This window comes from Rhinoraja longicauda, chromosome 16 (assembly GCF_053455715.1).
Source record: "Rhinoraja longicauda isolate Sanriku21f chromosome 16, sRhiLon1.1, whole genome shotgun sequence".
NCBI classification, from domain to species: domain Eukaryota; kingdom Metazoa; phylum Chordata; class Chondrichthyes; order Rajiformes; family Arhynchobatidae; genus Rhinoraja; species Rhinoraja longicauda.
The window spans coordinates 23,614,028-23,641,995 of record NC_135968.1 but is presented as its reverse complement, the minus strand read 5'-3'; the positions used below and the strand labels follow the sequence as shown (position 1 = coordinate 23,641,995).

The window sequence follows — 27,968 nt, the reverse complement described above, 5'->3', positions numbered from 1 at the left end:
ATCTATATACTAAAACTCTCGTTTGTTTCCTTGTTTGTGACTGAACTTCAGCCATTCACCGTCGTCGCTTTAATGGTAAAAATCGTAGTTTTATTGAAATTGGTGTTATTTTTAAAGTTATTCACATTTTAAAGGTTTTAAAAACCAGCACATGCGCAGTTGGGGCTGGTCCTCATCTAAGATGGCCGCCAGACCAGTGCCTACACTTACGTAAGATGGCTGCCAGGTGACTGCGCATGCGCAGTTGGGGGGAAGGTCGTCATTTTCGTCATCCCACTTCCCGCCCGACGCCTATTTGGTTCCGCGGCCCAAGTGGGGGGAGCGTCACCTCCGCTCCCGCTCCAAACCCCGGGCGTCACCATCATGGCCGTCGCTCCGCCCAGGGGTGCCCGCCCCGCCATCACTGCTGCCGCCGCTCTAAACCACGGGCGTCTCCATCATGGCCGCCACTCCTGCTGCCGCGCTAAACCCCGGGAGTCTCTTTCACCGCTCAGCCCCGGAGCCACCGCTGCTTTTTCCCCGCTCTAAACCCCGGGCGTATCCATTGCTGCTGATGCCGCTGAGCCTCCCACTGCCGCTCTGCCGTTGCTGCCGCTGCTCTCAGCCATGGGCAGCTCCTTCACCGCTCAACCCTGGAGCCACCGGCGAGCAGTTAAAGGTCAGACTAATTAGACCAAAGTTCAAGGTCAGACTAATTAGACCAAACCCCTCCCGCATTCGCGCAGTGCCCGACCCCCCTCCGGCCCCCACTCCTCTCCCCCACTCCTCTCCCACTCCCCCCCCCACTCCTCCCACTCCCCTCTCCCCCCCACCCCCCACTCCTCTCCCCCCCCTCCTCTCCCCCCCACTCCTCTCCCCCCCACTCCTCTCCCCCCCACTCCTCTCCCCCCCCATTCCTCTCCCCCCCACTCCTCTCCCCCCCCACTCCTCTCCCCCCCCACTCCTCTCCCCCCCCACTCCTCTCCCCCCACTCCTCTCCCCCCACTCCTCTCCCCCCCACTCCTCTCCCCCCCCACTCCTCTCCCCCCCCACTCCTCTCCCCCCCACTCCTCTCCCCCCCCACTCCTCTCCCCCCCCACTCCTCTCCCCCCCACTCCTCTCCCCCCCACTCCTCTCCCCCCCACTCCTCTCCCCCCCACTCCTCTCCCCCCCACTCCTCCCCCCCCACTCCTCTCCCCCCCACTCCTCTCCCCCCCCACTCCTCTCCCCCACACTCCTCTCCCCCCCCACTCCTCTCCCCCCCCACTCCTCTCCCCCCCACTCCTCTCCCCCCCACTCCTCTCCCCCCCACTCCTCTCCCCCCCACTCCTCTCCCCCCCACTCCTCGCCCCCCCACTCCTCTCCCCCCACTCCTCTCCCCCCCACTCCTCTCCCCCCACTCCTCTCCCCCCCACTCCTCTCCCCCCACTCCTCTCCCCCCACTCCTCTCCCCCCACTCCTCTCCCCCCACTCCTCTCCCCCCCACTCCTCTCCCCCCCACTCTTCTCTCCCCCCCACTCGTCTCCCCCCCCCCCCACAGGGTGCAGCACAAAACCAGGCTGTGCAAGTCCTGAGACTTATGATTCCCTATTTCAATTAGAAAAAATGCCAAGTGATTCTATAATTCAATGATACTTTATTGTCACATGCACCCAGGTACAGTAAAATGCTTTGTTTTACATACAACCCGTTAAAGTTATGTAGCAGACCCGACCTAGCTACATGCTAACATCAGTGCTTTCTTATCTTGCTGTTCAAAGAATGACCTTTTAGATTTTGAGATATAGCACAGAAACAGGCCATTCGGTCCACCGACCAGTGATCACCCCCTATACTAACGCTATCCTATACATTAGGGACAATTTACAATTTCACCTAAGCCAATTAACCTGCATGTCTTTGGAATGTGGGAGGAAACCGGAGCTCCTAGAAAAAATACCGCACGGTCACAGGGAGAACATACAAACACCGTACAGACAGCACCCGGAGTCAGGATCGAATCCGGCTCTCTGGCGCTGTAAAGAAGCAACTCTACTGCTGCACCACTGTGCCGCCCTCTGCTTGCTGATATTTTCCTCCTAAATAAATGGCAGCAATATGAAGGTGTGAGGTTGGGGTTGGGTATTCGTCTGAAGGGAGGAGTGAGCTGATGAGGTTGGTGTGGCAGAAATGACATTGGAGCCCGTGTACATGATGTGTTCACATCCTCTGGAAGGATTTGTGACCCACAAACCTCTGACTCCACAATATTTATGTAATGATAGAATTCTGGCTAATTGCGGTTATCCAAGCTACAGCAAGCTCAAATATTTTTTCTCCTTTGATCAATTTTTTAAAAGTATGCTCATTTTGATATTGATATTAAAATAAAAATTTTAAGTGAAATATAACATTCCTCCAAAGTCAAGATTAGCTTTGCAGGTACTTTGTAAGAATCCATTTATTCACAAAATGCTGGAGTAACTCAGCAGGTCAGGCAGCATTTTTTTTAGATTTACAGATACAGCGTGGAAACAGGCCCTTCGGCCCACCGAGTCCGCGCCGCCCAGCGATCCACGCACATTAACACTATCCTACACACACTAGGGACAATTTTTAAAAACATTTTACCCAGTCAATTAACCTACATACCTGCACGTCTTTGGAGTGTGGGTGGAACCGAAGATCTCGGAGAAAACCAACGCAGGTCACGGGGAGAACGTACAAACTTCGTACAGACGGCGCCCATGAGTCTCAGGCACTGCATTCGCTGTAAGGCAGCAACTCTACCGCTGCGCCACCGTGCCATCTCAGGAGAGAAGGAATGGGTGACGTTTCGGGTCAAGACCCTTCTTCAGACTACAGCTACTATCTCACCATTTAAGCAACATTTTGGAAGGTACATGGCTAGGACAGGTTTAGAGGGATATTGGCCAAATGCAGGCAGCTGGGACTAGTGTAGATGGGACATGTTGGTCGGTGTGCGCAAGTTGGGCCGAAGAGCTTGTTTCCACGCTGTCTGACTATGACTCTAATAACTATGAAACCAAAATACTGTGGTCACTTCTTGACATTAAAAAAATGCAATGAAAATATTCAACAGTATCTCTGGAGAATGAAACAATTTAACATTTCAGATTGATTTCCTTTTTACCAGAATTGATATGAAGGGAATAAGTTTATTCCACTGATGTAATCTTTATCAGAGGATTGACAAGGACAGCACATTCGAAGTTGACTACATGGACTTTGACAAGGTCCCTCATGGGAGGCTGGTCCGGAAGGTTAGATCTTACACCAGGGTGAGTTAGGCAATTGGATACAATGTAGAAGCCAGGAACTGCAGATGCTGGTTTTCAAAAAAAGACACACTGTTGGAGTAACCCAGCGAGTCAGGCAGCGTCTCTGGAGATTGTGGATAGGTGATATTTCATGTCGGGAGCCTTCAGACTGATTGTGGAGGGAGGTGGTTGGGGTGAGGAGAGGAAAGTGATGTGGAAGTAAGGAGGGGTAGGATAGGCATGGCAGATAATAGGTGAGAGCAGGTGAGGCAGCAGTTTGATAAACAGATAGTTGGACACAAGCTAGAGATAAAAACAGACGGTGTGAGGCAAAAAGATTGAAGAGTTGCGAATTGTGCAGCTAGAGGAAAGAATGTGGGGGGAGAAGAAATAGGTGGGAATCCAGAGGAAGTGGTAAAGTTGGGTACAATTACAATATTTAAAAGATGGGTCCATGGATAAGAAAACATTTAGAAGGAAATGGGGCAAATGTGGACAAATAGGGCTAGCTCAGGTAAGCAACTTGCTGGCATGGGCAAGTTGGGCTGAAAGGACTGTTTCTATATTCTAATGAAACAGAGTTATAGTTATAAGAGTCACACTGCACAGAAAGCAGTCCATTCAGTCCACCATATCAGTGCCGACCATCAAAGTACTCATCTGTACAAATCCCATTTACCAGCAGCTGCTCCACAGCTTTCAATGATTGGTGATATTTTAAGAATTAGAGATGATTTTGCTTCTTGCTCAACTTACTATTCCATTTTCTGTATTGATAATTTATCCTGTACCTGATTAACTTTGAATACTTTTACTTAATTCTTGGAGGCCACTGTCTATTTGCAATGTGGAAAGTACATCAAGCCCTCTGATTGCTTAATTCTAAGCTGATTGGGGACAAGACAGGAAGGTTAATCTGGTTACATTAGAAATAAATCCAGATAAACATGATGCGATTTTTATATCACATGCATTATTAATACTGTCAAATAAATGATGTGTCTATGACACTCAATGGGACATAGTTATGCAATCTCTTCACCGTGCTGTAAATCAGATTCCCAAACTTTCTCCATTGCCATTTGAAAAAAATTTCTGCATATCCTTACCGCACTCTCTATTTTTACTCATAAACAATAACTAAAACAACTTAAAGGCGGCCACGATGGCGCAGCGGTAGAGTTGCTGCCTTACAGCACTTGCAGTGCGGGAGACCCAGGTTTGATCCCGACTACAGGTGCTGTCTGTACAGAGTGTGTGCGTTCTCCCCGTGACTGTGGGTTTTTTCCCCGAGATCTTCGGTTTCCTCTCACACTCCAAAGATGTACAGGTTTGTAGCTTAATTAGCTTGGTGTATGTGTAAAATTGTCCCTAGTGTGTTTAGGGTAGTGTTAATGTGCGGCGATCGCTGGTCGGTTCGGACTCAGTGGGCCGAAGGGCCCATTTCTGCGCTGTATCTCTAAACTAAATTAACGATTTTATAATTGCAACTCAATCCCCAACACTTACATTTTCCAGGCCCTGTTTGAAAATGCAGGTTTGAAGTAAAGGGTGATAAAAGAAATAAAAATAAACCATTTATTTACATGATCAAAATTGTGTTCTGAGAATCCAAGACCACTGGGTCATAGTTCCCTGTCAGATGCAATAAATCTAAATCTCTTGGGCATTTGTGAATTAGTTTTTCTGTTGATTTGACGTCATTTGACATCCATTTGTAAAATACATGCTGTTGCTCTATTGACTATAAAAATGTACAGTTACATATTGAGTTAAGTGGATAACAGTATTGTATGTTGCACAAATTTCATCTTTGGTGAAGACTGTATGTGTGCTTTGCAGGAAAGGATCGTGCCCATATTTTGTTAGGAGACCCAGTAGAATAATAGTGATATAAGAAAATAACTGCAGATGCTGGTACAAATCGATTTATTCACAAAATGCTGGAGTAACTCAGCAGGTCAGGCAGCATCTCGGGAGAGAAGGAATGGGTGACGTTGTCAGTGCTTTTATTTAATAGACAATAAGATGCTGGTACACATATTCCTTGTTAGTGTCTATGGCGGTTTGTGATCCTCTAAGCTGCTTAAGTTGTCAAAGGGCCTAACAACCTAACTCAATTACTAGATTTTATTTTGTAAATTCAAAATTCAAAAAAATTTAAAAGTTGGCTTTTAAATCTTTAGAGATGGCAGTATAAGATACACAAACATTTTCCAGGCCCTGTTAGAAACCTAAGGGTGATAAAAGAAAAAAAAAAGATGAGTTGAGTTTGAGTTGCTTTTAGTTTATTGACACATGTACTGAGCTACATTGAAAAGCTGAAGATAGACACAAAAAGCTGGAGTAACTCAGCGAGTCAGACAGTATCTCTGGAGAAAAGGAGCAGGTGACTTTCAGTTCAAGACCGTCTGAGGAAGGGTCTTGACACAAAACTTCACCTATTCCTTTTCTGCAGAGATGGTGTCTGACCTGCGGAGGTACTCCAGCTTTTTGTGTCTATTTTTGGTTTAAACCAGCATCTGCAGTTCCTTCCTACAGTGAAAAGCTATCGTTGCGTACTAACTAGTCTGCGGAAAGACAATACACGATTACAATCGAGCTATCCACAGTGTACAAATACATGATTAAGGGAATAATATGAATAACGTTTGGTGCAAGATAAAGTCCAGTAAAGTTCGATCAAAGATAGTCCATGGGTCTCCAATGAGGTAGATCGTAGTTTCAGGACTGCTCTCTAGTTGCTGATAGGGTGGTTCAGTTGCCTGCTAACAGCTGGGAAGAAACTGTCCCTGACCCTGGACGTGTAGTTTTTCACACTTCTATAACTCTAGCCTGATAGGAAAGGGGAGAAGAGGGAGTGGCTGGGGTGCGACTCGCCCTCGATTATGCTACTGGCCTTGCCGAGGCAGTGTGAGGTATAAATGGAGTCAATGGACGGGAGGTTGGTTTGTGTGATGGTCTAGGCTGTGTCCACAATTCCTTGCAAATTTCTTGTGGTCTTGGCTGGAACTATTCCCAAACCATGCTGTGATGCGCCCTGATAAAATGCATTCTGTGGCGCATCTGTAGAAGCTGGTGAGAGTTATTGGGGATTGTTCACAATCATTGTCACAATAATGATTGTGATTGTCATTATTATCTTGACAATACAACAATTACTATTATTGTATAATAATTGTCATATTATTATCCAACAATACCGTCACAAACGTAGCATTGGTGGTTATGGTAATTCACAATGGTATGGAGAGCATGCAATAGGGGCATGGTGAAGCCCAGGGCATATGGTGGAAGCACACTTTCTCAAAGACTGCACACCTGCCTGTCAGGCCTCTCCCTTTCCTAATTATGAACGAGTCTGCAGTGTCCACATTGAGCTCATCAGTCACCACAGAACCCACAAAACCAGAGTGGAAACAAGTCATCCTCCATTGCGGGGAACCACCCAAAAAGAAGCAAGTGAGCATCGCTGAAAGGGTTACAAGCTCTAACTTTTTATTGGCACTTTGTAAAAGAAGCATTTAAATGTACTTCTTTTGTTTCTTTGTGGTATGCATTGGCTGAAAATTACCACTGGAATGTGCTTGCCGTTCTTCAGCAAAATGCTTATCGGGTGAAACATGAGCAACACTGTCTCTGATCTGTAAAACAAAATTAAATGAAACTGCATTTTTTTCAAGCAGAATTCGAATGCTGAGATTGTTCGGGAGATGAGCTGAAAGATAAATGTTTTCTACTTATACTGGTAAGAGTCAATCAGCTTGGCAGTAATATCCTGTTTGGGTACCACCATGAAAAATACAGCAAGTTGAAGATGGAACTTCTAGTCAAAAGGGGAATGGAAACAGTTCCACAGATAAAACTTGGCTTAGAAGTAATTCTTCTGTAGTCTGTGAAATCTGAGCTTCAAACAATTAGTCATCATCCCAGATTTATAGCTGAGAACATGGTTACACAGTTGATAGAACGTGGTGCCTTGAGCTCACAGTATTAAAAGGGCAGATTACAAAATAGGATTCCTGCTCCTGCCGGCCTCACTAGCTAATTTTGTGTCAGTTCACAGTTCCAGTTCCTGAAGCTGTTTCCTAGTCTAATCTGTGTAGGAAAGTACTGCAGATGCTGGTTTAAATCGAAGGTAGACACAAAATGCTCTGGAGAGAAGGAATGGATGACGTTTTGGGTCGAGACCCTTCTTCAGACTGATCCTAGTCTAATCTGTTATTTTACACACATCGGAAGAGTGCTACATTTGGCCCATTTGTAGGTTTGATCTGCACTTGCCGGTGTCACTAATTTTCTCCTGTTCCAGCAACTACAAAACACTAGAAAAATTATAATCATACAGTGTAGAAACAGACCCTTTGGCCCAACTTGCCCACACTGACCAACATGTCACATCTGCACTAGTCCCACCTGCCTGCCTTTGGCCCATATCCCTCTAAACCTGTCGTATCCATGTACCTGTCTAAATGTTTCTTAAACATTGCGATAATACCTGTGTTAATTACCTCCTCCAGCAGCATGTTCCACACACCCACTACCCTCTGTGTAAAAAAAGGTTACCCTCAGGTTTTTATTAAATCTTCCTCCCCACCTTAAACGTTACAAATTACAAAGAGAATTCAAGGTAAAGAACAACAAAGCGTAGAGAATCACAAGTCCTCACAGAGAAGGATACTTTTTAAATTCCCACATTGCTGCCAGGACTTAAGTCAGAGCTAAGCAATTATCTCAACTACCCATTTCAAGTGATATTGTCATTGTTCTGCAGTTAATGAAAATAAGCCTTTACCTTCCTTTTGAAGTGTTAAGAGCATATATTTTAAGTAATTATTTCTGACAGAATGTGGCCCTATGTATGTAAACGGACATATTGTGGATAATTGTGTGGGAGTAGCAGATAGTAGGTATGTGGTTAGAATGGAGTCTTAAGCTAATTGAGCATAGATATCAGAGATATCTTAAGATGTCTAAGCCTAGTTTGTAGAGCTGCTGCATCATAGCACCAGAGACCCACATTTGATCCCCATTTTTTGGTTGCTGTCCGTGTGGAGTTTGCATGTTCCCGCCAGGGACTGTATGGATTTGATCCAGTTACCTCCCACATCCCAAGTAAAATTGCCTCTTGTGTAGTGAGTGGATGCAGAAGTGGAATAACATAGCACTGATGTGAATGGGTGATTGATGGTCAGTGTGGGCTCAAGGGCATTTTTTCATGTATCTCTAAACTGAAACTAAATACAGGGAGAAAACTCGATATACTCAGTGTTTTGCAAAATAATTCATTATTATAAAATAAGAGAATGCCTTTTCTAAATTAATTAAATCTTAGTAATTCATAACTGCAATTTTAAGGTGTTTTCCAACGGTTCAAAGGAAAGCTTCTGCAACACCTTGTCCAAGTGAATCCATGCAGGACCTTCCTCTGACAGCCTTATTAATTCAATGATAGATAGTAGGGTCTGAAGATTTCCTGCCATTCTAGCAAACAGTTCTCCTCGCAACTAATATCACCATCTCAATAAAGTTAATGATCACTCATCTATTCGTGTGATATTGTTGTTTTTAAATTAAGCAATTTATTTGCCTAGGCAATGCTCCGCATGTAATTCTTGGGCTGTAAAATGCATTGAGAAAATGGAAGAACAGGAAAAGCACTACGTTGTGATTTTCTGTGGCAGATCATTCAGCAGTGCTTCTGTCAGGTTTCCCTGTATTTCTCCCCGGATGTCCTGAAGTCCAGGGTGAGTTTACCGTAAGCTTTGCAGCGTCACCGTAAGCATTGTTGCCTGGCTACCCCTCCTTTACTCCAACATGGACTCTTCATACTCTCCACCTGTCCTGTTGGGAAATCGCTCTGTAGATCAGATCTGATCAGTTGGTCATATATATCAGGGTGTAATAAAATTCCTTGTTCACATGAAGCTCATGAAGTAAGCAGTATACATGTATATACAGTGTACACTTGTGCAGGCAGATGAGAATAGTTTATCTTGGCATTGTGTTCAGTGCAGACATTGTAGGCCGAAAGGTATGTTCCTATGCTGTCTATGTTAAATGGTAATGATAAATACATACTCTTCCAGACATTTGAAAAGTAAACCACCGCATGCCTGACAGTAATTCTGAAGTATGTTATCCTTAATTTTGACCAATTGAGTTTTGAAAATTACTTCATACCTTTTACCATGTTGAAAATTGTTGGCCCAGTATTATGGACAATCTCGTTGAGGTTCAGTTTTATAAATAAAAGTTCAAACCATTAATAATATACGTAAATGTTCAACTTAAATGGGAATTTCTGCTTGAGTGAAGCATGCTTGATAATTATACGGTCCACCGCTAGAACTGCTTCAGTTGTAAAATACATCACAGCTGTAAGCCTATCCCACTCAAGTTTTCTGTATTACTTGAACAATGTATAATTGTTCAAGTAATGACTAAATCTGTCCCACAAGCATTCTTTGTGGTCACAGTATTAGACTTCAATGATCTGCAACAAATCTTTGCTCACTGGTGCTTTCAATTAGTTTTTATTGTGCTATTGATTGATCCATTGCAATGGTTGAAAACCTATGGCACGGAATTAATTCATGTTCCTTTCTCTTGAAAGAAAGAACACATTTATGCAGCAGCACCATCTCAAGATGTTCCAAAACAGCCATTAAATGATTTTGAACTCTTGCTACTCTTGTAATGTAGGAAATATGATAGATAATCCCTCACAAAATGTGAACATTTGGCAATGAATTGACACAGCTAGTAGAGCCTCTAGCTTAACCATAGCAGCGCCATTTCAATCCTGACCTCTGGTGTTGTCTGCATGGAGTTTCCATGTTCTGCCCGTGACTCCATCTGTATCCCCCTCAGGAACTTCAATTCCTCCTCCAACCTAAGGAAACTAAGTTTGGTAGGTTAATTGGTTACCATACATTGCCCCTAGTGTGGGATAAATGTAGAATTTGGAGGGGAGGTTAGGGTGTAGTTGAAGGGAATGTGGGGAGAATAAAATGGGATCAGTTTAAATTATGATTGGCGTTGACGTGGTGGGCCGAGGAACCTTTTTACAACTGCATAACTGTGACTAAACAGCAATGAACTGTGCGACCAGATAATGTTAGTAGTGTAATAACATTAGTGTTCTTCTGATTTTGGTTGAGGGCTAAATGTAGCTCTTCTACATCCCAAAAGAACTTTGTACATTCCCTTGAGTACATTCTCTTGGGCAATCATGTCCTTGGTTTAACAACTCATTCGGAAAATATTGCTGCTCAGTGTAGCACTCCCTCATTTCTGCACTGCAGTGTCAGGCTGCTGGGTGAGGCTTAAATCTACAGCCTTGGCAATTAATGTGCTGTCACTGAGCTAAGGGTAGTTAAGAAATCTGTCATATGCAAAGATATGGAAGTTAAATTTTAAAAAAATGTCATACTTTAATGTTTTCTTAACAAAAGGGTATTTACTTTTCATTTGCAGTACTCCAGTAAACAGGAGGCATGGCTGATACAGTGCTGATCACCTCAGTGATTGACAATGCCTATTTGTCAAATTCTGGAGCACAAGCTGGTAACAGAATGAAGAATTGCAGCGATGAGCTTGTAAGCAAACTTTCAAACATAAACCTAACTTACAGTAAATCTTTTCAAGTTATTCAATACCAAGGTATACAATTTAAAGTATATTGGAATTTGCAGCAGAAATCTCTATTTACGAGGCACTAGAAAGGCAAAAATTTGTTTTATGCAATAAACATTTCAATTTTATTTATTTATATATTTATGTGATCAATTGTAGTGTAAAATGGTTTTCATCTGACCCAGGCCTGCTTGTGTGAATCCCACCAATTAGGCTTTCATCCTTCCCATCGTACTGTAAATAGTTCTGACTTTGGGATGAGGGGTGATCTTACAGTGGTATATAAAATCATGAGAGAAATAGATTGGGTATATGCACAGGTCTCTTGCCCAGAGTAGGGGAATTGAGGACCAGAGGTCGTAGGTTTAAGGTGACGGGGGGAAAGATTTAATAGGATCTGAGGAGTTACTTTTGACGCAAAGGGTGGTGGGTGTATGGAACAAGCTGTCAGAGGTGGTAGTTGAGGCAGGGACTATGGCAACATTTAAGAAACAGTTAGACAGGTACATGAATAGGACAAGTTTGGATGGATATGGGCCAAATGCAGGCAGGTGGGTCTAGTGTACCTGGGATATGTTGGCTGGTATGGGCAAGTTGGGCTGAAGGGCTTGTTTCCACACTGTGTAACTCTATGATTCTATTACTAGTGACATCCTGTGTGATTGTGACAAAGGTATCTCTCCTCCTTTGTTCTTAATCTCCAGGCAGCCTTTGACAGAGGTGACCACAAGATCTTCCTCCTGTGCTGTGCCACTGTTGTTCAACTTGATATCTAGAGAATCACCAGTCCTGATTTTCAATCCTAAATTGCACTGAAACCTCTGGAGTTCGCCAAGAGATCTTCTCTTGGCTCCCTGAGAAGCTGGTTTATAATGATGGCTTTACTTCCCAATAATTAATTAAATGAAAGTTGCTGCTCACAGAGTAACTTTCATTCAATTAATTATTGGAAAGTACAGCACAAAACCACAATTTTAAGCAAGCTTCTCAAACTTTGTCTCCAAACAACTTCCTCTGCCTGGTAACTGTCTAAAACTGAAGCACAATGTTCAGTTGTTTTTTTGATGATTGTGCCTTCTCTAGGACCACTAATCTCCATATCCATAACATTGAGCAAACCTAGTCATGCCTCAGCTTGCCTGCTGTTAAAACCTTGTACCATGCCATAAAAGGAATCAAACTGCTGGAATAACTCAGCAGGTCAGGCAGCATCTCTGGAGAACGTGGACGGGTGATATTTTGGGTTGAGATTCTTCTTTGCCATGATGCCTTCTTTACCTTGACTATTGCAATGCAGCCCTGACTGACCTCCCTCTTTTTACTCTGTAACCCTGAGGTTTTAAAAAAACTCTGCTGCTGTTTCATTTATGATATCTAACCCCATCTGTTCACGCCCATATCGTGACTCACATACACTAGCCCAGATAAGCAATGTGTTAGTTTTAAAATTCACATTGCCCCACCCTATTTCTCTAACCTTCCCAGTCCTCTTAACCCATGTGGCAGCTTTGATTGTAGATATATAGCGCAGAAATAGGCACCTGTACACTATCACTATCCTACACACTAGGGACAATTTACAATTTTACTGGAGCCAATTAACCTACAACCCATACATCTTTGGAATGTGGGAGGAAACCGGAGCACCCGTAAAAAACACACGCGGTCATGGGAAGAATGTACAAACTCCACACTAATGTACAAACTCCAACGCACCACTGTCCCAACTCCACACTCCGTACAGGCAGCATCCGGTGTCAGGATCGAAACCAGGTGTCTGGCGCAGTAAGGCAGCAACTCTACCGCTGAGCCACTGTGCTGCCCTGTGCTTTGTGGTTTTGCTGTGATGACCTCATTTTGATATCTTGATCACCCTTAAATCTTATTCCTGTACCAGTTGCAATTGTGTTTTCAGTTGCTAATATCCTTACACTCTGGAACTCCCTCTCAAAATGTCACAACTTCTATACCTTTCTTTTCTTCTTTAAAATACTCTTTGAAGCTCCAGAAACATTTTTTGAATCCGAAGTGCCACTCCATGCTTTACATAAAGCAGTATACTTGGATACAGTCACCCATTCCTTCTCTCCTGAGATGCTGCCTGACCTGCTGAGTTACTCCAGCATTTTGTGAATAAATACCTTCGATTTGTACCAGCATCTGCAGTTATTTTCTTATAGTATACTTGGGCATTTTCCTCATCACTGCTGACTAAAGGAAACCCTTAATCCAGAAAATAAAGTACTGTTGTACTTCTGTAATTCCTTGTGCCTTCGATTTTGTTACCTGATTAGTATGCTTCTGATTTAACTAGTAATATAATTCTCCTGGCACAGTACAATTTGAGATAATTTTTCATTATCACAGGCCCTAAGTATAGATGTGACTTTAATGGTAATAGATTGTGATGTAAAATAATTTGTTTTTTACCCAGGATACCTTGTTTGAATCTCATCACTAGAGCCAGGATTTTGCCATAAATGCCATGTGTCTTTTCATGCCTTTTTTGATGATTTCAGTAAGATAATGCCTTTTTCACAATCGAGTGCATTAATCAGCCTTTTTTTGCCATGTTAACGTAACTTCCAAGAAAATTTCCACCACCGGGGCTAAACCAGGGGTTTTCCTCTTGTAGCTTGTAATTTCTTGCAAGCCCTTCCAAACTGAAGAAGACTCAATAGCTGAGAACTTGCTCCTCAACTTCTCAGAGTACCTTTCCTTGGCAGCTCTGATTCCCCTTCTCAGCTTGTACTTGGCCTGCCTGTAGAGGTCTGTATCCCCGCTCCTGTAGGATCTACCCCTGCAAGCGTCAAAATGCCTAAAGACAAGTCAACGCCATGTAAAAAACGGAACGATTTGGTGAGGGTGTCCGGGAATGATACATTCTCTACAGACAACTGTGTGCTGTTTTGCAAAGCAAGTGAGAAAGCAGTGAATCATGAGAAGAAATATTTAATCTCCCAGCATGTACAGACAGCTAAACATAAATTGTTTAACCATATTTTGGTGGTAGAATACATGCCTTTTTATGCCTTTTTTTGGCAATAAATGCCTTTTTGGTGCCTTTTTTGTAATTTTATTATGCCTATTTGCCTGCCTATTTCAGAGATTTTTAGCACCTAAACATCCTGGCTCTACTCATCACCAATCAGGTTTCTACCCTTCCATAGTATTGAAACAACAAGGTGGTTTAGAGATGATAAAGTTCTATCAAAGTGCATTTCAGTGGTTGTATTGAATTGAATTCATGTGGGACGGAGAAAGGGAGAATATTCTTTTTATATGTATTTATATCTCAAATGGCAATGGCGGAATATATTGACTAAAATATGCTTGGGTTGGCTTTTCTTTTGAAGAAAGATTGGGGGGGGGGGGGGTGTTCTGAAATGTTGGCATTGACAATACAATTTTTAAGCCCTGGAGGACTTTTCAATTTCAGCTGCTTTATTCATTAGAATTCCTCTCATGCCATTCCTATTGTGTTGTAATATTTTACAGGAAGAATACCGTCCCAGTTCTGGTGTCTTTCAGTCCGCAGCTGCTACTGGAAAGGAGTCAATTCTGAGCAGAAAGCGGCCGTTTGTCGGACGGTGCTGCCACGTCTGCTCTCCGTTAAGCAGGGTAATTGAGTCCAGTTTATATTAGTTTGAGTTTAGTTTATTGTCACCTGTACTGAGGTACAATGAAAATGCTTTTGTTGCGTGCTACCCAGTCAGCAGAAAGACAATACATGATTACAATCGATCCGTCCACAGTCTGCAAGTGCATGATAAAGGAAATAACGTTTAGTGCAAGATAAGGTCGGATCAAAGATAGTCCGAAGGTCTCCAATGACGTAGATGGTAGCTCTGGACTGCTCTCTAGTTGTTGGCAGGATGCTTCACTTGACTGATAACAACTGGGGAGAAACTGTCCCTGAATCTGGACATGCATGTTTTCACACTTCTATACCTCTTGCTTGATAGGAGAGGGGAGAACAGGGAGTGGCAAAGATAAAATTATAGTGATGTATCAGGCAAAATGCAGGGACAAAATACCTTTGCCATGTGTGAATTGTGTTGCAGTCGAACAGTTAATATATTGGATGCTTAGCTCAATTAAATTGACATTGGCATTCATTTGAAATGACCCACCAGATTTACATGAAATCTATTTTTGATCACTGAAGGAGATTAATCCTTTAAATGCATTGATTTAATAGGCATGCTTTAGTAATTCTGGAGCCAAATTATACGTGGAGAAAGTGGAAAATTAGAACACATTTTCCTCCATTTTTTGTTACACATTTCCTTGAGCTTATTTTCTCAGAAGCAAGCACTCTACCTTTTGAGTATGAGTTATGGTTCAGAGAGCAGAAGAAAATGAAGACTAAGAATTAAGTAGGATTATGGGATGAAATCCTTTGCATACAAAGTTTTTTTTTCTTTAATTCCGTAAGTTATGAGAAGTTCAGGGCTACATGTTAGAACATTGTCAAGGTTTCAGTGGTTATTGAGAAAGGAAGATAAATTGAATGATACCAGTTAGAACATGCTGTATATACTGACAATCAGCACAGTCGGCACTTTAGATTTCCTTCCAAAGAAGGCTTGACTTAATTCTGTTGCAAAACAAAAACAATTAGCTTCAATGGGAAGGTACAAGGTTAAATTAAAATGAGGGGATCAAGAATCTTTGGCAAACTGTTGAGGTGGGGCAAACAATTATTTCCACCTGTCTAATTTTTGGTATTTTCTCAATATTTTTCCTCGGATGGATGGAGCAAATTTAAAGATGAATGCATTTGTTTAATTTTTTTTCTTGACTACTTTTAAATGGAAATATTCATTGTAAAGAGTAAACTAGGAGAAAGTTATATACTTATTCTATACAAAAAAAGCTCCGATAATCTTGCACCCTTGGGACTGTGCTGGTATTGGATTGACAGATTTTTCAGACTGTTGGACATTACTCCTTTGAATGGTTCAATGTACTTTAAATTTACTTTTACTAGATGTTATATAATGATACAATGAATATATTACAATAGAATAATAAAACTTGTAATGATACAGTTAGCCTGACATCAGTGGTGGGGAAGATGCTGGAGTCAATTATAAAAGACGAAATTGCGGAACATTTGGATAGCAGTAACGGGATCGTTCCGAATCAGCATGGATTTACGAAGGGGAAATCATGCTTGACTAATCTTCTGGAATTTTTTGAGGATGTAACTAGGAAAATGGACATGGGAGAGCCAGTGGATGTAGTGTACCTGGACTTTCAGAAAGCCTTTGATAAGGTCCCACATAGGAGATTAGTGGGCAAGATTAGAGCACATGGTATTGGGGGTAGGGTGCTGACATGGATAGAAAATTGGTTGGCAGACAGGAAACAAAGAGTAGGGATTAACGGGTCCCTTTCAGAATGGCAGGCAGTGACTAGTGGGGTAACGCAAGGCTTGGTGCTGGGACCGCAGCTATTTACAATATACATGAATGACTTAGATGAAGGGATTAAAAGTAACATAAGCAAATTTGCGGATGACACAAAGCTGGGTGGCAGTGTGAACTGTGAGGAGGATGCTATGAGGATGCAGGGTGAATTGGACAGGTTGTGTGAGTGGGCAGATGCATGGCAGATGCAGTTTAATGTGGATTATTGTGAGGTTATCCACTTTGGTGGAAAGAACAGGAAGGCAGATTATCTGAATGGTGTCAAGTTAGGAAATGGGGAAGCACAAAGAGATCTGGGTGTCCTTGTTCATCAGTCGCTTAAAGTTAGCATGCAGGTACAGCAGGCGGTGAAGAAAGCTAATGGCATGTTGGCCTTTATGACAAGAGGAGTTGAGTATAGGAACAAAGAGGTTCTTCTGCAGTTGTACAGGGCCCTAGTGAGACCGCACCTGGAGTACTGTGCAGTTTTGGTCTCCAAATTTGAGGAAGGATATTCTTGTTATTGAGGGTGTTACTAGGTTAATTCCCGGAATGGCGGGACTGTCATATGTTGAAAGACTGGAGCGACTAGGCTTGTTTACGCTGGAATTTAGAAGGATGAGGAGGGATCTTATTGAAACATATAAGATTATTAAGGGATTGGACACATTAGAGGCAGGAAACATGTTCCCAATGTTGGGTGAGTCCAGAACCAGGGGCCACAGTTTAATAATAAGGGGTAGGCCATTTAGAACGGAGATGAGGAAAAACTTTTTCAGTCAGAGAGTTGTAAATCTGTAGAGTTCTCTGCCTCAGAAGGCAGTGGAGGCCAATTCTCTGAATGCTTTCAAGAGAGAGCTAGATAGAGCTCTTAAAGATAGCTGAGAAGGCAGGAACGGGTACTGATTGTGAATGATCAGCCATAATCACATTGAATGGCAGTGCTGGCTCGAAGGGCTGAATGGCCTGCTCCTGCACCTATTGTCTATTGTATATTATCTATTGTCTATTGAACCTGGTGGTTCAAAAGAAAGTGGAAATCAGGTCCCCGGTAAGTCAGATGCCAAACCATCCCGATTTACCAACAATGGGACAACGGACTATGAGAATTTTAGTGCAATACATTATCCAGGAGATGTTGTGATTGTCAAAGTGAGTAACTTACGAGCCAATGATGGATAAAAGGAGTCCCACATATAGCCCACAAAGCTAATATGGATACCTGCTTGAGGAGGTCGGGTGAAACAGGCACAATCACAACGTTTAAAAAACATTTAGACAGGTACATGGATAGGATGGGTTTAGAGGGATATGGGCCAAACGCAGGCAGTTGGGACTGGCGCAGATGGGACATGTTGGTTGGAGTGGGCAGGTTGGTCTGATTTCATGCTGTATATGACTTTATAACTATGATCTTCAAGTTAGGTTCAGTACAGGATGAATGCAGTTCATATTGCCTCACCTACACATCTTTTTTTGTCATTTTGTTGATCTTCCCCTCCCTTTCATTTGCAGATATTGATTCCTTGCTGTTGTATGGATCCAAGGACATTAAACTGTGCCTCAATGATGACTATTAATATTTTTATATTTGAGCCTTGATAGACTAAGCAGGCTGTTCAGTGAAGAGAATATCATTGATGAGCCTAATTTTGTCCTAGTTAGATCTGCATACTTAATATTTGAAGCAGATTTGGGTGGATAGCAATCATCTGGTTAACCTTGGTGTCCCCAATCTTCAGCTCAATTTAACAACACCATCTATGTTGCCACCTGAGCTAGTCCCATTTGCCTGCCTTTGGTCCTTATCCTTGTAAATCATTCCTATCCATGACTCAAGTTTGGTAATTCATCAGAACAGTGAGTGAAAGCTTTTTCATTATTATTGATGAATGTTACCTCTTAACTTGATACACCAGCCAGTTTTGTTGGAGCCCTTTCAAATTGAAGTTACCGATCTAATGCTCAATTGCTGAAAGCCGAAGAATGGCCATGTCTCTCTTGCTCATGCATCCAGCAAAGAGAAGAAATGCATCCCAAAGATCTGGTGAAGCATCTATCTCAAATGAGTGGTGAAAGGATCGTGAAAGGCTTGCCACGGCCAAATCATATCAATGTGTGTTTTAATGAATTCAGATTATTCAAGCTATGGGTTCAGAAATTAGTTTGACAAAATTATTATTTTTTGCTTGTGCAACTGCATACATATTAAAGGTGACTTCAGTGATTTGTCCTTTTGTAACCTAGGATAAACTTTTCAATACCAGCATCCCTTCCCAAGGACTACGGAATGTTATTTATATTAATGAAACTCAAACCAGGTATGATCTTATTTGATATTATAGTGGATGGTGCTTTCTGTGTTTCACAAATGGGTATTTATAAAACATATTGATACAACATTGCAAAACCTTTGGCTGTGTGATTAATTTGATGTGTGGATGATAATCCGACATTAAAAAAAAAATGTTATCAGAAATGGCACGTGTGAAGATTGTATTAACATAGTTAAGTTCATCCTGATGCCTTTTCAATGTTACCACAGGTAGTATATAATTATAAAGCATTGAATTTTAGATAATTCAAGAGTTAAGAGTGTTTTATTGTCATAAATCCCAGATCGAAAATGAAATTCTTACTTGAAGCAGCACAACAGAATATGTAAACATAGTATTCTGTAAAGAATATGTGTGTGTGTGTAAGGTGCAAAAAGACAAAACCAATGCTCCCATGGAGCATATTTGGAGGTTGCAGTAATTAATAGCCAAATGGCTGCAGGGAAGAAGCTGTTCCTGAACCTGGACGTTAGTTTTCAGGCTCTTATATCTTCGTCTGGATGAAAGAAGTGAAATGAGTGGCCAGGATGGTGTGAGTCTCTGATGATGCTGGCTGCCTTGCAGAGAAAAGCCATCCGGTTAACATAAAGGGGATATTATATTTTATTCCTGGTTCTAAATAAATGCAACGCTAGTCATGTATGGAATGATGTTAAATATTTGTGTTTTTAAATTTGAAGTCAGTTGAGCTCATTCCAAGAAAACTTTAGTTGTCACCCTAACTTGTTCGCTGGAGATGTTTGAAAAAGGGTTGACTTTCCCCTGCCAGGTGTTTCAGTTGATAAGTGTGATCTTAGTCATCTCCCAAGACAAGTCAAGTTAAGTCAAGTTTATTTGTCACATACACATACACGATGTGCAGTGAAATGAAAGTGGCAATGCCTGCGGACTGTGCACAAAAAAGAATTGCAGTTACAGCATATAAATAAAGTTAATATAGAGAAGACAAAATTTAGTCCCTGGAGTTATAAAAGTTAACAGTCCTGATAGCCTGTGGGAAGAAACTCCGTCTCATCCTCTCCGTTTTGACAGCGGAGGCGCTTGCCTGACCGTAGCATCTGGAACAGTCCATTGCTGGGGTGGCAGGGGTCCCTCATAATCTTGCTTGCTCTGGATCTGCACCTCCTGATGTATAGGTCCTGCAGGGGGGGGCGAGTGTAGTTCCCGTGGTGCGTTCTGCCGAATGCACTACTCTCTGACACTGATCAATGACTAAATTGTACTTAAATTAACTAAACTGTACTACAGCTAGACTGTTACAAGTTAGCACACTGGCCTGCATCTGAGGTTTTTCGGTGTGGCTGCCACCTCTGGCACAGAGTGGGAAGTTAGGTTGTTTCTTGTAGACCAAGTGTAGTTGTTAGCTTGGAGTAAGCTGGAAATGCTGTTATCAAAGGTCTGAAAACAGGTTGCCTATGTAATTTGCATCCTTGATTGGGAAATGGTGCATAATACTAACGAAAGCAGAAAAACAACCATTATTGTGATAAATGTCACTTGAATTTTAAAAGACAGCTGTTGTGTACTTGTTCACAGTTACTCTTAGGGATTTTGCAGTGTGCAAGATGGAAAATATATTTTTTAATTATGGCGCAGCAGCATTTTTGATATTTAGATTTCTATTAAAATCATTTTTAAAATTGAACCCCTCGGAGTTAACTGGAAAAAAACATCCAGGTTATCAGTGAGCAAGACATAATAAAAGGGAACTGCAGATGCTGGATTATACCAAAGATAGCCACAAAATGCTGGAGTAACTCGGCGGGTCAGGCAGCATCTCTGGAGAAAGTGGATAGGTGACATTTCGGGTCAAGACCCTTGAGCCTAGAGAAGGGTCCTGACCCAAGCTGTCACCTATCCTTCAGTCTGAAGAAGGGTCCCAAACCAAAACGTCACTGACCCATTTTCTCCACAGATGCTGCCTAACCCGCGGAGTTCCTCCAGAATGTTGTGTCTATCATGTTAGTTATGCGCTGAGTTGGAGCAGTGATGAAATAGGTTGATATTTACTTCTTTGTTTTGGTGATTAGATACCGAGGTTGGTTGGCACGACGCCTCTGCTACGTCCTGTTCATTCAGGAAAGAGATGTGCATCGTGATATGTTTCCAAGGAATGTGATTGAGAATGTTTTAAATAGCAACAGGTATGGAGTGCTGAATATTATTGTTTGGAAGTCTTGCACATACTGCATTATTTCCTGCCCCCTATCCATTAATCCCCCCACCTGACTGGCACCCTTGTTTAAGCTGAATGATTTTTATTCACCAAATGTAGCACAGTTACATTCACCAAACCTTAGCACATAATAGTTGAGTATTTTGTTGACCCATATGGGTAAAATTGTGGCGTTGGCCAAACTGATCTCCCGGTGGCCGAGCACTTCAACTCCCCCTCCCTTCCCAGTCTGACCTTTCTGTCATGGGCCTCCTCCAGTGCCATAGTGAGGCCCACCGGAAATTGGAGGAACAGCACCTCATATTTCGCCTGGGCAGCTTGCAGCCCAGCGGTATGAACATCGACTTCTCCAACTTTAGATAGTTCCTCTGTCCCTCTCTTCCCCTCCTCCTTACCAGATCTCCCTAAATCTTCCTGTCTCCACCTATATCCTTCCTTTGTCCCGCCCCCCCTGACATCAGTCTGAACAAGGGTCTCGACCCGAAACGTCACCCATTCCTTCTCTCCTGAGATGCTGCCTGACCTGCTGAGTTACTCCAGCATTTTGTGAATAAATACTTCCCATATGGGTAAGAGCATTCCAAGTTTTGAATACCATTTACATGGAAAAGCTTGTTTAGAATACCTTTTTCAGAGGTGCACAAACCAACTAGTCCTTAATACTTAACTCTTTAAGACCTGATGTTCTTGTGGACTGTGTCGAGAGAGAATGCTGCTTCCCCTACTGGATATTTTCTTTTAATCCAGATTTCCAGCAACTCGTGTTCTGCATCACCAAGTTCCCATCTCTCTTTGTCTCCATCTTACCACAACCGTGACCTTCCTCCTCTCCACTCTCCCCTTCAACTTTTCTTTGCTTTTTTGAAAGGTCATCAATCTGAAATGTTAACCCAGTTTCTCTTTCCATAAATGCAGCCTGGTCTGCCGAGTAAGTGACAAAGGCGAGGGATGAGAAGGAGACAAACCGAGTATCAGATAAGAAGAGAAGAGGAATGGATTGTAAAGCCAGAGGGAGGGATATTGATGGAGGAGGAGGAGGGGGGGGGGGGGGGGGGGGAAGAAGAGGGGTCATAAAAGGAAAACGATGTGTATCTAATCACCATGTTCTGAATAATTGTTATTTAGTAAGGTCACAGAAATATATTACTTTATTTTTGTACTATAAGATTCTTATCAATCTGCTGATAATTTCAGGATTCTATACAATTTGTCCCTATTTACTGAGTGCCCACCAAACTGCATCAATCGCGTTTAACTCCTTTTTCCCTTTCACAGGTGCTGGGTGGTCTGCTGAGTATTTTTGTTTCAGCATTTTCTACCTTTATTTTAAATTTCCAGAATCCCACAAAATGTATAGACAACTTTAGGTGCTTACATTTGCAAAGTCAGTTATAACCATTATAAAAGAAAAGATCTTGAGTATTGACAGTGGTATGGTGAAAACTGTGCGAAAGAATGGAGATACTTTGAAATGTACTTAAAAAAAATAATCTTATTTTTGGCATTGTGAACTGTAGAGTGCAAAAGGCCATTGTGGAAACAGTGACTGATCGAATGCCCGTGGAAACTCTTGCCCAGCCGGAACCCAAAGCTGTGAATAAAGTAAAGCGAAAAGCGAGAGGGATCCTTCAGCAAATGGTGGCAAACATATCGCCAGCTGTGATCAGGTAATTATGTCCATCAATTTTAACATTATAAACTTTCGCAATAATGGAGTGGATTTTGGTTTTAGCAGACCGAGGCTCCCATTGCACCCCTCCCACTTCTGCCAGTTACCTAATGAGATAGCGCCACGTGACTGCGGGTTGTGTGAGCGGAGCGGAGCGGGCCCCTCCCTGGTGCACCGCGTGTAAGGGTGGGAGCTCTGCAGCTCCTGTGAATTCCTGCTGGTTTAACCCCACGTATCTTCACTCCAGGCCTTGGGTTAAACTTTACCCCCCTCACTCAGTTCTTCCAGACAGTCAGCAATAATGGACACCGTCCTTGACGCTATAGAAGCAGATGCAATAATGACTTTTAAAGGGGATTTGATATGAAAAGGAAGGGTGTCGAAGACTATGGACCAAATGCACATTAATAAGACTAGCACAATATGCCAACTTGTCAGCATGGACAAGGTGGGGAAAAGGGCCTTTATTTATGCTGTACAACACGATGATTTTATAATTTTAAACGAATATCTGATTTCAGTGACTGCCTTTTTAAACACACTTTTTCAGCACTTCAGTGGTTGTTAATCTGTATCCTGTACCAACATCCTGGAATGAAATTTAACATTGTATGTTTGCAGTGTAGTTAAGTATTGTACTTGACAATACTGCACGGATGGTATCAAGGTCAAGGCTTGTTCTGCCCTGCAATTTTTCAAAATTCAGTTATCCATAATTCATCTCTGGCAATTTTGGAGAATGCATTGGAGAATATATTTTAGCATTTGGAGAATGCATAGGAGCATATAAACCCATTAAGAACATTTAATACTGAAATGCCACTGAGACCTTTGACAACCTGCCACCACTTTGCCAGGTGTAAAAGTTGTAAGGATAATTTGGCAGTTTATTTTAACAATCTGACATTTTGAGACATGCCAAAGCAATTAAAAATTGAAAAATGTGTAAGAATTTACTGAATGACTAAATACCAGAAGTTCTAAATGGAGTTGTCAACATTAGATACCATAAATCTGGTGCATGATTCAGTATGTAATATACAAAAGAAAGTAAGATAGATAAGTAGAATGAATGAATGTTCATTGTTACTGATTTGAAATCCTGAATTACTACAGTGTGTAGGAAGTCTGAAGGAGGTTTCCAACCCGAAACGTCACCCATCCTTTTTCTCCAGAGATGCTGCCTCACCTGCTGAGTTACTCCAGCACTTTGTGTCTGGGTTCTGAACTACTACAGTACAGTTCAAGAAACTGGTTGGTCACTATCAAACTCCAGGGCAATTGGGTGTAGGGAATAAATGCTGGCTGTGCCAGTGAAGAATTTGACAAAGAATGACTTAAAAATTAAACTCTGAATAAAGGGGTTGATTCTCTTTGTTTTGGTTCTGTTGCATTTTTCAATGCAAAATGCTCTTTATGTCAATTTTTATAACATCGTTGGTTCCAATCACCAAAGTAAATTACCTTTGTCATTCCTATAATGTTTGGTTTGAGTTTGCCACAGAAAACAAATAGAAAATGGAGGTTAAGTTTCATACATGAAAAATGTGTTTAAATAAACTACTACCTGTTTTTTTTTTAGACTGACAGGTTGGGTGCTACTGAAACTGTTCAATGGTTTCTTTTGGAGCATACAGATTCACAAAGGACAGCTTGAGATGGTTAAGAAAGCTGCTGCAGAGGTAAGTAATTAAAAATAAGCACCAGCTTAATGAAGTGCAATGTGCTTGAGATTGGCCATTATATACACTTCCCTTGCTTTAAAATCAGTTGCTAAGAGAAGAACAAGTGTGATTAGACTAATTTGTTTTGTTGGAAAACACCTGGATCCTGAACAGTAACTCCTGATGAATTATTTGCCATTGCTCAATGTTCTGTGGGGAATTAACTTTTAGCATGTTGTTGTTCAGATGACTCTGATAGCGCTAGAACACTTGACAACCACTGAGGGTGTACAAATTAACAACACTCCCATTTATCTTAACCAGTGGCCAAAGTTCAGTTTTCCTGGGCATAAAGTTGCAAATGATTGTTTAACTTTGGTGATGATAGGAAACTTTGTAAATATCATTTTAATTGCTAGGAGGAAAAAAAATTAAAGATGTGGAATGGAGCTGAGTGTGTATGCATGTGACCCAAATACTTTTTATTCGCTGTTAACTTGGATGGAAGCCAGTCTGATGAAATAACAGTAGTTAAGTAAGGGGCGGCACAGTACTGCAGCGGTAGAGCTGCTGGCTCACAGCGCCAAAGACCCGGGTTTGACCCCTGACCTATGGGTGCTCTCTGCGGAGTTTGTTCCTTCTCCCTGTGGGTTTTCTCCAGGTGCCCCGGTTTCCTCCCACACTCCAAAGACATGCAGCTTTGGAGGTTAATTGGCTTCTGCAAATTGCCCCTAGTGAATGTAGGATGCGAAAGTGGGATAACCGAGAACTAGAGTATGGGGATCCTTACTCTTGTAAAGAAGGGTCTCGACCCGAAACGTCACCCATTTCTTCTCTCCTGAGATGCTGCCTGACCTGACTCCAGCATTTTGTGAATAAATACCTTCGATTTGTACCAGCATCTGCAGTTATTTTCTTACACTACCTATCAGAACTGATGAGTTCCAGACCCAAAGCTTTTACTATTTCCGTCCCCACAGATGCTGACCTGCTGACTGTTTCCAACATTTTCTGTTTTTATTTCAGGTTTCTTTTGTTTTTATTTAAATCATAAAATCCGGCACCTCGAAATTCCGAAGGTGCCGGATTATCTGAGTTTGTTTTTACAGGATTTAATAATCCATCAATGATAATGATATGTACCTAGGTACAGTGAAATTCTTTGTTTTTTGTGTACAATCCGGTAAAATCATTAAGCAGAACTCACCGAGACACGACACGAAGAGCCGCCATGTTTCTGGTGCCGACAAAGTACAAATGTTCATGAAACAGTCTTATCTTCGTGCAGCGGAAAACCAGGCCTACCACTGTGGGCGGCCTCCACTAGGCCCCCCTAAGTTCTCAGCGGCCCTCCCACGCCCCCTTTCGATCATGGCAGAATCCCATACCACATGATTCTGGGCTCCCGATCAAGATATTAGTTCCTTTATTGTGTTTTAATAGCCTGAAATGTTTCTTTCAAAGGTTATCTGTGGAATGCACTTTCATTGCTGCCAAGGGCAGAGCCTTGCCAACCAAGAATAAACACCAAGGCTAGGAAATGCTGTCAATTGCATTTAATAATTTCCTCTTTTTTTAACTAGGTAGGCAGTGGTGCAGAATTGTTGGGATGGTGAAAGAGGGAACAGGCAGCTCTAACATGTTAATAGACTGAGAAATCAGATTTTTTTGTGAAGCTGTCTGAATAGAGAGTGTAGGTGATTTACGCATTCTGGGAGTGGAGGGGGTGGTGCATTCCCAGAAAAAGGTATTCTGACTTTCCATCATGCAAACCAGTGTCACCTGTGCACATGTCAGGGCATGTGTACATCTGTGCTCATTTATTTACTTTTTTATTGCATAATATCAGGGAGGGTGAGTTTTATTCTGTATCTCAAATGTTTGGGTAGTGATTTGTGAAATCCATGACAGCAAATTCCGATTGCCCAATTGGCCATAATGTGGGAATTGCCAGTATTCATGGTAGGTTATTAGCCTTGTCCAAGTTTGTAAGGCCTTGGCATTGAACCACGTACACTGTGTCGCTCTTAATGAAAACAAAATTGAACAAGATGCAAATGTAACTGGTTATATTTAACTTGTGACAGTTTTAGTTAAATCACAAAAAATTGAGCATGTAAAATCATATGCCAGTTGATCACTGGTGTACCTGGCAAGGTCTGATGCTACCCACTGCTATCTACCTGATACCCACTGATTTTACTTTCTGTATTTGGTTCTCCTGTTAAATATGCAGGGAATGGAGAGATATGGATCACATGCAGGCAGAAGAGAGTAGTTTAAGTTTGAATCAAGTTCGACGTAGACATTGTGGGTTGAAGGGCCTGTTCCGATGCCACACTCTTGTATAAATAGATTATGCATTAATTTTGTTCCAGTAATTAGGAAGATGGTTAATGTTTTTTGTTGATGTGAGCTAATTTTTTTTTAATTTATTTATTTATTTATTTATTTATTTATTTAAAAAAAATAAAAAAAATTAAAGCATATGTACAAATCGAAATTAAAAAAAAACACATTTGTTACAAAGTTCTTACATAACTTCAATTTTTAAATTTTTGAAGAGAGAAAGTAAAAATAAAAATATAAAACTATAAACTTGGGAAGAGAGAGTAAGAGGGTTAAAAAAAAAAAAGGATCTAACAATAAAAATTAACGGGAGTAGATCCGGGAGACAAAAACCACAGCTGTACATCCAACCCCCAACTCAAGTTTCAACTTTTTATTTAAATTTTTATTTTTTATTTTAGTCCTGTGCCAAACCCATTTACTTTTCTAAAAATTCAATAAATGGAGACCATATTTTTAAAAATAACTCAGGTTTGTCGATTAAGGCAAACCTTATTTTTTCCAAATGCAGGGTCTCTGTCATTTCCATAGTCCACATTTTAATTGTGGGGGTTATTGGTTTTTTCCAAAATTTTAGTATTAGTTTTTTCGCAGTTATTAGACTGTAATCAAGAAAATGTACCTGACTTACTGTAAAATTTGTAGTATGTTCTGATAATCCTAATATAATTAATTTTGGGTCCATATCTAATTTTTTATTAATAACTTTAGAAACTATTTTAAAAATCTCCAACCAGAAGTTTTGCATTTTTATACAAGTTACGAAAATATGAGTTAAATTAGCTTCTTGAAATTGACATTTATCACACATAGGAGAGATACTAGGAAAAATCCTATTTAATTTCGTCTTCGAATAATGTAATCTATGTATTATTTTAAATTGTATTAAGGAATGTCTAGTATTCAATGAACATTGATGTATATGTTGTAAACTTTCATCCCATATATCTTGCATTATAAATTGATTCAATTCGTCCTCCCATGCTCGTCTATAAGATTCTGATGACGGAATGTCAATGTCAAGGAGAATATTGTAAATAAAAGATATTAATTTATTTGAGTTATAATGTCGATTCAGGCATACATCAAGTGTTTCTGGACCTCTAAACTTATATTCTTGCATGTGTGATTTTACATAATCTCTAAGTTGTAAATATCTAAAATAATTATTAACATGTAATCCGTACTTCTGCTGTAACTCCTGAAACGAAAGAAAAGTTCCCTTATGATAAAGATCTCCCACCCTTTTGATTCCATAACTTTTCCATTGAGCAAAGCCTCTATCTAAGACAGACGGTTTAAAAGAAGGATTATTCGCAATAGGAAGGAAAACAGATAATTTACTCAATTTTAACGTAAGCTTTAATTGTTTCCAGGTACGGATAACACTATGTATAATGGGATTACCTCCATATGTTTTTTTATTTAAATTTATTGGAGCTAAGAGGATCGCACCAATATCGAATGGTAAACAATCCTCTTT

The 27,968-nt window shown here is 41.3% G+C and overlaps 1 protein-coding gene across 11 annotated transcripts in view; it reads left to right on the top strand.

Annotated features, from left to right (window-relative positions):
• The window catches only part of gpam (glycerol-3-phosphate acyltransferase, mitochondrial), a 74,283-nt gene that overhangs the window by 14,907 nt on the left and 31,408 nt on the right, over nt 1-27,968 (top strand). For 6 of the 11 annotated variants that reach the window (XM_078413422.1, XM_078413425.1, XM_078413413.1 and 3 more), the window contains 7 exons: nt 6,926-6,987; nt 10,719-10,840; nt 14,376-14,498; nt 18,539-18,612; nt 20,658-20,771; nt 22,321-22,470; nt 24,055-24,154. In XM_078413422.1, coding sequence (XP_078269548.1) covers nt 10,739-10,840; nt 14,376-14,498; nt 18,539-18,612; nt 20,658-20,771; nt 22,321-22,470; nt 24,055-24,154 — 663 coding nt within the window. In that variant the 5' untranslated portion in view covers nt 6,926-6,987; nt 10,719-10,738. Of the gene's footprint in view, nt 1-6,925; nt 6,988-8,956; nt 8,987-10,718; nt 10,841-14,375; nt 14,499-18,538; nt 18,613-20,657; nt 20,772-22,320; nt 22,471-24,054; nt 24,155-27,968 lie in introns of those variants that run through there. The other 5 variants (XM_078413423.1, XM_078413415.1, XM_078413421.1 and 2 more) reach the window with 2 other exon arrangements.